At 44.8% G+C, this 13,390-nt stretch overlaps 1 protein-coding gene across 1 annotated transcript; it reads left to right on the top strand.

Moving 5' to 3' along the window:
• The first annotated feature begins 3,317 nt into the window (after positions 1-3,317).
• On the top strand, positions 3,318-7,640 carry LOC306916572 (dual specificity protein phosphatase 23-like). The gene is made up of 2 exons (XM_079494495.1): positions 3,318-3,620; positions 7,336-7,640. Exons 1-2 carry the CDS (start codon positions 3,351-3,353, stop codon positions 7,546-7,548), a joined length of 483 nt encoding a protein of 160 aa, XP_079350621.1. The 5' UTR covers positions 3,318-3,350; the 3' UTR covers positions 7,549-7,640.
• The last annotated feature ends 5,750 nt before the right edge of the window (positions 7,641-13,390 follow it).

The raw sequence follows: 13,390 nt of genomic DNA, 5'->3' as shown, positions 1-13,390 counted from the left end.
TTGATCAATGTCACCATGGTCCACATACTGTACACTGTACAAAAACAAAGAAAAGAAAGATGTGCCTTTTTTCCCAAAAGGGCACATTGCCAAAAGGGCAGGAGGTCACTAGGGGGGGTCCCCCCTAGGGGGGTGGCATGAGGGAGGGCATATTTTGTTTCCCGTCAGTCTTGTGACTAATATAACATAATGTCACTGTATAAATTCATACTTTTAAATTAACCACTGTAGTTCCACTGTAGAATTTGTACGGATTCTTAACTGCATGTTCCTCGTGTTGGAACATGCAACATAATTCCCCCCATAACATGTACCCCCAACTCCAAATACCCCACCAACTGCCAGTCCACACCCCATGGCCCCCAAACCCCAACCCACCTCCATACAATCCCCCCCAAAGTCCCTCAAGTCCACACTCCCCCACCCCCTTTACCCCCCAACTCCCCTGCCTGTCCCACGCCCATCACCTTTCTACGGCAAAAGTGAGTTTTGGCCTCCTGAAAAAAATACTGTGTGATTGTAATGCCTAGTTTGCCTACTTATTTGCACTCTGTATGTATAGAGCTTGTAACCCAAGGAAGCTCTTCTCCACTTTCTCCTCCCTCCTTAAGCCCCCTCCCCCCACTCAACCTGCATCCCTCACTGCTGATGTTTTTGTCAACTACTTTGAGAAGAAGATTGATGATATCAGCAGCTCCTTTCCCCCCTCCCCCATAAAGTGGCATCTGACTCAACCATTACTAACCCCAACATACCATGTCCTCCTTCTCTCCTCTTTCCCCAGACGAGGTCCTACAACTAGTGACATCCACTAGACCTACCACCTGTCCTCTCGACCCTGTCCCGTCTCCAATCTTCCAGACCTTCGCACCTGATCTGCTCCCCTTCATCACCTCCATCATTAACACCTCAGTAACCTCAGGCTGCGTCCCATCTGCCCTCAAGTCAGCCAGAGTAACACCACTCCTCAAGAAACCAACCCTTGACCCCTCAGATGTCAAGAACTACAGACCGGTATCACTCCTTTCATTTCTGTCTAAAAGCATTGAACGTGTTGTCTCCAAACAGCTCTCTCTCCATCTCTCACAGAACAACCTGCTGGATCCCAACCAATCAGGATTCAAGAAGGCACACTCCACAGAAACTGCCCTGCTGGCAGTCACAGAAGCACTACATGCTGCCCAGGCTGCTTCCAACTCTAGGCATCGGCGGGACGGCACTAAAGTGGTTCTCTTCCTATCTCACCGACCGGACCTACCAGGTTTCCTGGAAAGGTATGCTATCATCCCCCCGAACCCTCCAAATTGGGGTCCCACAGGGATCTGTACTTGGTCCCCTCCTTTTCTCACTGTACACCAAATCCCTTGGCACTATCATCTCTGCTCACAATATATCCTATCACTGCTATGCCGATGAGTTCTATCCTTCCCCCCCTCTGCCACTCAGGTGGAAGAGCGCATCACTGCATGCCTGGCTGACATCTCACAGTGGATGTCCTCCAACCACCTCAAGCTGAACCCAGACAAGACTGAGCTTCTCTTCTTCCCAGCTAAGTCCTGCCCTATGCGGGAGCTAACTATTTCCGTAGACAACGCCCTGGTAACGTCTGTCCCAACAGCCAGGAACCTTGGTGTTGTCCTGGACAGTCAGCTCTCATTTAAAACTCACATCACAGCTGTCACTCGATCCTGTAGGTTCACACTCTATAACATACGACGAATTAGACCGTTCCTCACCCAGGAATCAGCCCAGCTCCTAATCCAGACAACAGACTTGTCAAAACTTGACTATTGTAATTCGCTCCTTACTGGCCTACCGGCATGTGCACTTAAGCCTCTCCAACTGATCCAAAATGCCGCAGCTCGTTTGGTCTTCAACCAGCCAAAATTCTCACATGTCTCCCCCCTGCTCCGCTCCCTGCACTGGCTCCTGGTCGCTGCCCGCACAGAATACAAAACTCTGCTGGCATTCAAAGCAACCAAAGGTATGGCTCCCCCATATCTTGCAAGCATGATTTAACCCTACAAACCCTCCCGCGCACTCAGATCAGCCAACGCAGGAAAGCTGGAAGTACCCTCACTAAAAACGCCGGGACAACGCTCCACACGTCCCAAACTCTTCTCCCTTCTGGCCCCAAAACGGTGGAATGCACTCCCGGTTGCAATCAGAACTGCAGCATCACTCCCGATCTTCCGCCGTAGTCTGAAAACCCACCTTTTCAGACTCCATCATGGCCCATAGCACTTATCCTACCCCCTTAGATAGCACTTTTTAGACTTAGATAGCATTTGAAACAGACTTATAGCATGTCATGTAGACAGCACAATAATTGCATTGTATGTAGTCATAGCACCTCATAGTACATATGTATAGCATAGTATAGTATATGTATAGTTTATATGTATAGTGTCATTATATAGATATGTTCTAGTTACGTTCTTAGCTTACGCATGTTTCATGATAAATGCATTTTATATATGTGATGTATTCCCATGCTTTTGTTCTTGCCTAATGTAAATCGTTCTGGATTAAGAGCGTCTGCTAAATGCCTAAATTGTAAATTGTACCTGTAGAGCTGCTATTTTCGGTGTGCAGCACCTACTTACGCAGATAAGTATAACTCAGGCTTATGTGGTGTATGGGCATAATCTATCTTGCGTGCCAGGGCAGCGTGCCAGGGCAGCTAACTGCCAACAGACAGTGGCTCATTTCACAATGCCAATGTTGTTATGGTGGTGGGTGGGGCGGCCGGGCCGGCACACCTGCGACTATAGACTACCCTGGCTTTCATTTCCGTTCACATTCGGCTCATACTGTGAGACTGACCACCTGAACATACGCGCAGTGTCGTCTGAGGAACAGAAAGTAAGAGAACCCACCCTTTTCAAACTATAGTTTCTAGTGACAGGGTTAAGGGGTTATCTAGTGATAGGCTAATGGGTACATGTTGAAGAAGAGAGAATGGACATTGGAATAATTATGTTATGGGTGTGTCGTAGTGTAGTCTATGTATCGGGTCATGTAACATTTTTACGGATTGTTGTGTATGCTTATGTTAGCATGGCTGTGTTGTGGTGTCACAAACCAAATGTTACATCAGCATTCTGTTCGAAATATGAACTAAAATGCATGGTAAAAGTATTTTTATTGTCACTATAGTCCTAACTAAGGCTTACTCAAATTCAGATGAATTAGTTTGCTGGTGGATTTCAAGAGACACACACAATGTTGGATTTGCGGTAATCGTATTGTGATTTATAGTGAATACTGAATGTTCGGAAAAGTATATTTTTTTGTTTTTACGTATACATGTGATCAGTGAATATTGTACCTGGCAGAGTGAACGTGTCATGGCATCAGTCACCCCGGCTAACTTCTCCTGGGTTGCGGTGGATCAATTGGCTGGAATGGCATGTCCTACGATGACTGCTCACTACCAGTATCTGCTGGACAACGGCATGAAGCATCTCGTCTGCCTGTGTGAGAGCAAGCCGCCTAACTGCGAAAGCTGTCCCGCGTTGGTCCTTCACCACATCAACGTCACCGACTTCTGCCCTCCGCGTCCAGAGCAGATCGATGGGTTTCTGGCCATAGTGGAGCGTGCTAATGCCAAGGGAGAGGTGAGAGATCTGTTGTTGAAGCACCGCTAATATCTACATAAAGACAAAATGCCTTCTATTGTATTAACCATTTAAACCAGTGGTTCCCAAACGTTTTCATGTCAAGGACCCCCAAATTGACACTAATTAGCCCGCAGATTTGAAGATATAATGCCAGGGACCCCCATAAGAGAAGATTTTTATGGCTCTAGCAGTGATTCTCAACCATTTTCATTTCAAGGGCCCCGACGGTTGACCTGAATTACACTACGATCCCCTATTTAACCCTCTTATGGCCAGCCTAATTAACAGTGGATTGTGCCTTCTGCCTGCACTATTCATATATTTAATTTGTCATTTTAATGCCAATAGAAAAATCCGTGATATACACACTCCATCTCATTCTCACACGGCAATCCTATAGTATTATACCCAGTCCTGATGGTGGCGGTAGCGTCACCATTGTGCCGATTTTGACCAAATAGAGCGAATCTGGCGATGTCACTTCCGGTTTAAGGAATCACAACATCCGGAGCTAGCTTTGAACTGGTGCAGCACTATCAGATGTCCGGAATGCTAAGCGATCATTGTTTATTTTAATAACTAAGTCAAATTAAGCTCTAATCAAGCCCAAAATATCACATTTTACGCAACGATGCATGCGCGATCACACGTGTGTGTGATCGACCGTGCACTCGCGGATTTCGGCCGGTTTTAGGTAGATTACATCGGCCGTTAGTTGCTACATTTTGTTATATTAAGCTCCCGATTACAGGGGATTAAACGATTACGTCAAATACGTCAGTGGCCATAAGAGATTTATTGATTCATTACGTCAATACGTCAACTGGCCATAAGCGGGCTTTAATGGCATTTCTATCTCTGGGACCCCATTGTATATTGTAAAATCACGGGTCCAGTTGGTTCCATTTGTACACTCTCTGAGTTACAGACCCATAAGGGTCCATTTGGTTCCTAACTATCATTTAGCTGGGGACCCCCTGGAACTCCCTCAAGGACCCCTAGGGGTCCCCGGACCCCACTTTGGGAACCACTGATTTAAACCATATATACTTGTTGGGGGCCTGCGGGCTCACAGCAGTAGATCGCCTATTATGACATTCCCAGAATAGGAATGCTAGGGGCTCAAGTGGTTGAACATTACTCATATGTATTTAATATAAATCAAAATGTAGTTTAACCACTTAGTGCTTAATAAGTAGTTTAACCCATCCATCCATCTTCAACCACTTATCCGTAGTCGGGTCGCGGGGGCAACAGCTCCACCAGAGAGCTCTGTGACTTCCCTCTCCAGTCTCCAGAGCAACATTAGTATCTTCCTCCTGGGGGATCCCGAGGCGTTCCAAGATCAGTGAGTCGATGTGTTTCCTCCAACTGTGCCTTGGTCTGCCCCGGGGTCTCCTCCAAGTGGGACGTGCCTCGAGGACCTCCCTATAGGGAGACGCCCGAGAGGCAGATGCCCGAACCACCTATGCTGGCTCCTTTCCAGGCGAAGAAGCAGCGACTCTACTCCGAGTCTCTCTCGTGTGACTGAACTTCTCATCTCTATAAGGGAGATGCCAGCTACCCGTTGGAGAAAACTCATTTCGGCCGCTTGTATTCGCGACCTTATTCTTCCGGTCATGACCCACACTTCATGACCATAGGTGAGAGTAGGAGTGAAGATTGCTCGGTAGACAGAGGGCTTTGCCTCCTGGCTCAGCTCTCTTTTTGTCAGTAGTTTAACCACGTTGTGTAGTTTAATCACTCGTGTATAGTTTAACCACTTTAACAAAAGAGTAGAAAAAGCACATCTTCAAGCTCACAACGTGCCGCTTTGCAAACTTTGGGCTTGTAGATTCGCAATTTTTGGCACGACACCAAGTTTAAACGGCTTAAGTGATTAAAAACAATGAATGACTTTTAAGCAAGCCATTTGTGGTGGAATGTGACCTGGTTACTATTAGCCTAACATTGGCAATGCACTATTATCAAAGTGCCCTGAAATTAAGGCACTGGATACTTCCAAGAATACATAAGGCCAGAATCCAATTTCTTAGGCTGACAACTAGTTTACAATCCCCCCCAAAGTCCCTCAAGTCACCCCCCCCCCCCCCACCCCCACCCCCAACTCACCTGCCTGTCCCATGCCCATCACCTTTCTACGGCAAAAGTGAGTTTTGGCCTCCTGAAAAAAATACTGTGTGATTGTAATGCCTAGTTTGCCTACTTATTTGCACTCTGTATGTACTGTATAGAGCTTGTACCTGTAGAGCTGCTATTTTCGGTGTGCAGCATCTACTTACGCAGAGCTATAAGTATAACTCGGGCTTATGTGGTGTATGGATAGCCTCGCGTTGCGATACTAATATACCACTGCACTGGGCTACGTGGAAGGGGCATATGCATATGCAATAGGGGCGGGTGAAGTGTGGCTGCGCCAGGCTAGTGTATGGGCATGATCTATCTTGCGTGCCAGGACAGCTAACTGCCAACAGACAGTGGCTCATTTCACAATGCAAATGTTGTTATGGTGGCGGGTGGGGCAAATGTTGTTATGGTGGTGGGTGGGGCACCCGGGCCGGCAAAACTGAGACTATAGACTACCCTGGCTTTTATTTCCGTTCACATTCGGCTCATACTGTGAGACTGACGACCTGAACATACACGCAGTGTCGTCTGAGGAACAGAAAGTAAGAGAACCCAAAACAACCCAAAACAAACTGGTCAGGCTCCTACTTGGCCTCACCCCCCCGAACCCACCTCACCCCTGCCCACTTTGACAGGCTGGAATGGCTTAGGGTCGACGACAGAGTACAGCATCTTGCAATGGGTCTGGTCCACAAGATTCGATACACCACCAAGATAGTAAGATACCCATGTAGTACATGCATGTACCTGTCTAAATACTTCCTTAATGTTAACGAAGTCCACACCCACAACACCAGAGGGAGTGCAACAAACCATGTACAACCCAGATTCGGCACAAACAAGGGACTAAATTATTTTCGCTCCTATGCCACCAAAATGTGGAACGCCAGTCATTAAGACATGTGAATCCCTTGACTCCTTCAAAACCGCTCTCAAAGGGCACCTACGGACGGCTGTAATTCGAAACTGGCCCCCGTAAAATCTGAACCGACCCCCTCCCCCTCCCCCTCCCCCTCCCCTCACTGTATATGTTTCTTTTCCCTTTTTACCTCCTTTATGATGAATTCATGATCTGTTCTGTTCTTTGACTATATAGAAGTGTCTATTTGTACGTCTCTAAATGTTTTGATGAATTGAACATGGTGGACACTCACAGTTAACAGTCTTTGTATTGAGTTTGTGCTTGAAATGTACTGTAATTCTGCAAACTGTTAATAAATATTTCAATCAATCAATCAATTTCTTTATTCTTTGAAGAATTCTGCATCACCTAGTGAAACTCTGTGGTGGAAAGTAACTAAGTACATTTAATTAAGCAATGTAGACCTACTCAAGTACAATTTTGAGGTATTTGTAGTTTACTTGAGTATTTCCAATTTCCAGTACTTTTACTTCTACTCCACTACATCTCAGATCCAAATGTTAAAAAAAATAGCCGATCTACAAGCTTGTATATCTTTTATTATAGTACATTTTGAATTCCGGACTTTTACTTTTACTATATTGAAGTATTGATACACTTTTATTTAAGTGAAAACTTTGAGTACTTTTTCCTGCACCACTAGTGAAACTGCTCCTTTTCTAGGGCGTGGGGGTGCACTGTATGCATGGACTGGGCAGGACGGGCACCATGCTGGCCTGTTTCTTGGTGAGGACCAGAGCTCTGGATGGTCGACGTGCCATCGACGAGATCCGGAGGCTCCGGCCAGGTTCCATCGAAACAACAGAACAGGAGACATCCGTGCACGAGTTTTATCAGCGTCACTTACAGGTGCCTGCAGGGAAAAACACAGTTTAACAACCCATTCAGGACGGGAACCCCTTTTGGTGTTTTAAGCTGTATGTTATACTTTAGCTGTTGAAAATAGCAGATCTACAAGCTCATATCCATGGACGATTAAATAGAAAATAGGCCCCGTGCAGAAAATCGCAACGCCATCACCAACGTGTCTTTTTTCTTTCTTTTTTTTAACGTTCTGTGAAGTTTACTCGGGTATCTAGTTTATCACAGTCTGACCTTCCTAGCCTGTGTTATTAAAGAAAAACGGGGGGCACGGTGGCACAGTCGGTAGTGCTGTCGCCTCACAGCTGGAAGGTCCTGGGTTCGATTCCCGCTGGGGACGCTGTGGGTGCTGGCGGCGTGCTCTCTCCTCTGCGTCATCAGTGCCCATACCCGAGGCGGGGTGGGCGAAAGGGCCTTTCTGTGTGGAGTTTGCATGTTCTCCCCGTGTCCCCTAGTGTAGGTACCCTCACAAAAAACATGCAGTAATCCTGGTCTCTAAACTGCCTCCCCCTGGCCAGCCGGGGCACCTGATGGAGGGGAAAGGAACTGGTCGGAATAACATGTTCCTTCCACCCGCTACGTCCAACCAGGGAAACTCTGTTGCTCTCCCCAGGTTGGCGGAGGGTGTGTAGAGCCCCAGGATCACATTAGATAATTGACACAGGGGTGAAAAATGGGTTACAAAATCGTGGGATAAAACATTTTAAAAAATAAAATAAAGAAAAACGGGCGACAATGGCAAAAATCGTCAATAAAAAATCGGCTAAAGTGCCCGTTTTCAAGATGTTTTGGCCATTATATCTGGAAGTCCAGTCATGCTCCGACAAGCTCAAAGCTGGTTGGAAGCGTGACTTTAAGGACATTCTGAATCAAAGGGCCCCCATTGGCTCAGGGCCCCTGTGGTGTGCATGTGCACACTTGGCACAAACCATAATTCGTCCATGATGCTCATAGCGTGGCACCGAGTATTGCGCTACGAGCTTGTAGATCTGCTATTTTTGAAAAACTGAAAATGTGGCGAGACTGGAATTGAACCTGAGAATTAAATGTTTGGCACAGGCTACAATACATGCTGAACGCCAATACTGTGTCTGTCCTTATTTTAGCATACTGTAGTTGTGGCCTGAGTTTTTGAGTGGTGCAACCACTCCAAGGAACAGCAATGTCTGTCTTAACCTATGTGACTGTGACTACTGTATGTTACTATGAGTACCAGTAGGGGTAAAAGTGGCGCTGTTGTGCCAGAAACAGAGAGAGAGAGATAGTTGCCTGCTAATGAGAGAGAGGCAGGGGGAGAGGGGAGAGGGGAGTTGCACCACTCAGTTCACACAGGTGTGATTTTGAACTCAAATCCTTGCTTCCCTGCAGGAACAACATAATCAGATGGGGGTCGGCGGCCAATTACAGATAATTTTTGGGGGTCCTTGACATGAAATAGTTTGAAAACCACTGATATAGAAACATAGGTTTTTCAGAAAACTGTCTTGATTTAGAAGACATTTTGTAGAATCTGGTCTCGGTCATTCATGTGATTGTAAAGTTGTATTTATATTTTATCTTTTACAAAAAAAAGTGCCACATTATCTTTTGTCATCCAATCACAGCCAAGAGTTCAGTTTTGTGTGGTCCAAATATCTTTAATGTGTGTTATAGCAAAATGTAATCAATCCAATAAGTAATGCATGCTGATGTTAAAGTCATATGAAGAGGAATCAACTAAACACGGAATCTGTTGTGACTACATAGACATCTAACATGAAGTGATTGTGAAAATATTAAAAACGTATGTTTACATGAAAGGTAGAAAGAATGTCTTGTAGAAGCTTGATTATCACACAAGAAACACTGCCTCCCCTGGCCAGCCAGGGCGCCTGATGGAGGGGAAAGTAACTGGTTGGAATAACGTGTTCCTTCCACGTGCTACGTCCAACCAGGGAAACTCCCCCCTGTCAGGTGTAAAGGAGCAACTTGGACACTCAGGCATGAAGGAAGCATGAGTTCAAGTCCGTTGCTCTCCCCATGTCCCGGGACTAGGTTGGCGGAGGGTGTGTATAGAGCCCAGGATCACATTAGATAATTGACACTGGGGTGAAAAATGGGTTACAAAATCGTGGGGATAAAAACTATATAAAAAAAAATAAACACGGTTGATTTGCATCATAAACGCCTTATAGTTCTGTCTGACTTTTATCTGCATTTTCATTGCTGTTATTTTTACCCTCTGCGTTCATGATGAGAGCTTTTAATATACTGAGGTGAAATTACAGAATTAAATGAAGAATTATTCACCAAGGTTGGCAATATTGTTGTTGATTGATAAAATTCAAATGTAGTGTTTCTCTCTATGTACTGGTCTATACAGCAGTCAGTGGTTTCCAAACTTTTTCATGTGAAGGACCCCCAAATTGACACTAATTAGCCCGTGGACCCCCATTTGAAAATATATGCCAGGGACCCCCATAAGAGAAGATTCTTAGCAGTGATTCTGAACCTGTTTAATTTCATGGACCCCATGCATTACACTATATGAACCCCCATTTAAAAAAAAGATGGAATTTCTATCTCTGGGACCCCCAATTTATATTGTAAAACCAAATGGACTCGTTACACTCTCAGAGTTACAGTCCCACAAGGGTCCATTTGGTTCTTAACTATCATTTTGCTGGGGACCCCCTGGAACTCCCTCAATGACCCCTGGGGGTCCCCAGACCCCACTTTGGGAACCACTGCTGTAGAGTATGCACATGCATCCCTTCTCCAACGGGACACGCCCCCCTCATCTAGACTGGGTAGACAGAGTTTGGAAGCACTCGTTGGAAATCACTCAGTGGTCCTGCGTACCACCTGTTTCTAAATGTCACATAATGCAGGAGGCAGCAGGACGCTGCGTTGTTGAAAACGAGCGCTTCCAAACACTGACACTATAATCACCTGCATGGAATGTCTTCTTGACAGGAAGTAGCTCATAACATAACATGTCTATGGTGGATTCTTACAAAACAAAAACTTTGCAGATTGAAAGAGGATAATTCAAGCTTTCCCTACAGCTGCAATGTTGGTGAGTGCCGCGCTATGAGCTTGTATAGCTGCTATTTTTGGGTCCTTGACATGAAATAGTTTGAGAACCACTGGTATAGAAACATCGGGTTTTCAGGATTAGCCAACGCAGGAAAGCTGGAAGTACCCTCACTAAAAACGCCGGGACAACGCTCCACACGTCCAAAACTCTTCTCCCTTCTGGCCCCAAAACTGTGGAATGCACTCCCCGTTGCAATCAGAACTGCAGCATCACTCCCAATCTTCTGCCGTAGTCTGAAGACCCACCTTTTCAGACTCCATCATGGCCCATAGCACTTATCCTACCCCCTTAGATAGCACTTTTTAGACTTAGATAGCATTTGAAACAGACTTATAGCATGTCATGTAGACAGCACAATAATTGCATTGTATGTAGTCATAGCACATCATAGTACATATGTATAGCATAGTATAGTATATATGTATAGTTAATATGTATAGTGTCATTATATAGATATGTTCTAGTTATGTTCTTAGCTTACGCATGTTTCTTGATAAATGCATTTTATATATGTGATGTATTCCCATACTTTTGTTCTTGCCTAATGTAAGTCGCTCTGGATTAAGAGCGTCTGCTAAATGCCTAAATTGTAAATTGTAGAAGAGGTGTGTAGAATCTGGTCTTTGTCCTAAATGGGTTAACACAGACCCCTGAATAGACATTTTGTCATTGGGACGGGTGCAGTACGGCAAGCACGGGAGCAGACGCTAGTCCTGTCTGGACAGCGTCCACCTCCCATTGGGACAGCATGTTATCCTCAACTGTAATGTTAACCAGTAATGTTTACAGAGATTCAAATGAAGGCAATATATCTTCTTAGCTGTTGTCTCTGAAAACAAACCTGGAAAAGCTCCCTGAACCCTTTGTCAAGTCCCACCCATGGCTGTGCCCCTCTTCGCACCCATTGGTTGCCGTTTCGTGGTTGGACAAAAATCCTCTCTCCATCCACTACCATTCAAATAAATGTTTTTCAGTTGCTTCATATTGATATTCTGTGAACTCAATTCTTATTTTAAACTTGGTGTCAGTAAAAAAGGAACATCACAGATGCAGCATGGTGACTGGGCATGTCATGTTTGTTTTTATTTGTTCGTTAAAAAGATGTTTTAGCAAATTCAACATAAACAAGGCAGAACAAGGCAGAACGAGCCTGCTGGTTAGTCAGTCAGGGAATCAGAAGGCTGAGCAAGGGCAGTGGTTGTGGTACTAGTGACTTCACTCTAAAGATCACACCCACACACCCAATATTTATTACCCACTATTTATTTATATTACAATCCATTTTCCTGGTTTAAGTCCTAATCCCAACCATTACACCCCCAATATGCATTACTCAATATTTTATATATCTATATTCACATATGTACATCCCCACTCATGTCTGTAGTTTTATAAATTTGAATCTCAACCATTGAAAACAAATGAAGAATCACTAAATAGTTTTCAACTTGACAGTTTGGCCACAAGGGGGACCGTGGTACTGGCCAAATACCATAAACTCAGTATTAAACCACTTGTAAACAAGACTTTGTGAGGAACATTCTTTCCTGTAGGCCAGAGGTTCTCAAACTAGGAAAATAGGAAGGTGGTCACACATTGACAACTAAAAGGTGTATGTTATCTTTCCTACTTTTAAATAGACTGAATAGTTTTATTAAGATTCTCTCAACAGAACAAGGCTGCGGGACAGGAATCACAGTAGCCTATAGCCTATGTCCTATAAATACACATATTGTTATATGGTAAATGGTGCATTTATATAGCGCCTTTATCCAAGGCGCTTTACATAGATTGTGCATTACATTCACCCATTCACACACACATTCATCCATCTTCAAGGAGACGTCTTATGAACGCTGTGGACCAGAGCTAGGTCACTGGGTGTTCACACACAACCTCCCAGCAAGCACGGTCAGGACTCAGGACCTGACCTGACGAATTAGTGACGTCTCGATTGGGGCCAGATCACGTCAAACCAAGACTAGTCAGATCATCCCCAACCCATATGATATGGGCTGTGATCTGGCCTAGTCCTGAACGTCACCGGAGGACGTCATCGTGACGTAATTTGGTATAAAGAACAACATTGTTCTTTTTTTCCCACACAACAAAGCTAGACAACAGTGTTGTTTTTGACGGCAACAATTTGGGTTTTAGTTTTAATCATAGTCTTTTGAATAGTTTTCATTTAGTTTTAGTCACATTTTCGTCACTTGGAATGTTTTAGTGTTAGTCTAGTTTTAGTCGACTAAATGTCATAAGATTTTATTCGACTAAATCTACAGTTGATTTAGTCGACTAAAATGTATTTTGGCACTTGCTGAAAATAGCCGATCTACAAGCTCTCTTGTGTCTTTTACTTATACTGGATCTCTTGTCCCTTGACGAAATTGTCAATATATTTAGAAGGGAGTTCCAACCACGCCTCTAGCCTATGGCAGGCCAGTCTGGTGCATCTCAGAGGCCTCTAGCCTATGGCAGGCCAGTCTGGTGCATCTCAGAGGCCTCTAGCCTATGGCAGGCCAGTCTGGTGCATCTCAGAGGCCTCTAGCCTATGGCAGGCCAGTCTGGTGCATCTCAGAGGCCTCTAGCCTATGGCAGGCCAGTCTGGTGCATCTCAGAGGACAGGTTACATGAGAAAAGGAGGCACTGGAGCAGCTCAATTTAGGCAATTTCAGTTACATCTTCGTCAGTGACCTGACCTGACGAAGATGTAACTGAAACATCGTAACGTTGTCGCTTATTACTTGTACCCTGTTAATAAATTAAGGGCCTAAA

This window comes from Electrona antarctica (assembly GCF_951216825.1).
Source record: "Electrona antarctica genome assembly, chromosome: 23".
Lineage (NCBI taxonomy): Eukaryota > Metazoa > Chordata > Actinopteri > Myctophiformes > Myctophidae > Electrona > Electrona antarctica.
The sequence above is the reverse complement of the archived record's forward strand: the minus strand, read 5'-3'. Positions and strand labels throughout refer to the sequence as shown.

What these genes read in the sequence shown, in the direction of transcription:
- LOC306916572 (XM_079494495.1), top strand. Translation starts at nt 3,351, where the DNA reads ATGGCATCAGTCACCCCGGCTAACTTCTCCTGGGTTGCGGTGGATCAA. An exon ending in GTGCTAATGCCAAGGGAGAG is followed by an intron (nt 3,621 to 7,335) that starts GTGAGAGATCTG and finishes CTCCTTTTCTAG; the next exon opens with GGCGTGGGGGTGCACTGTAT.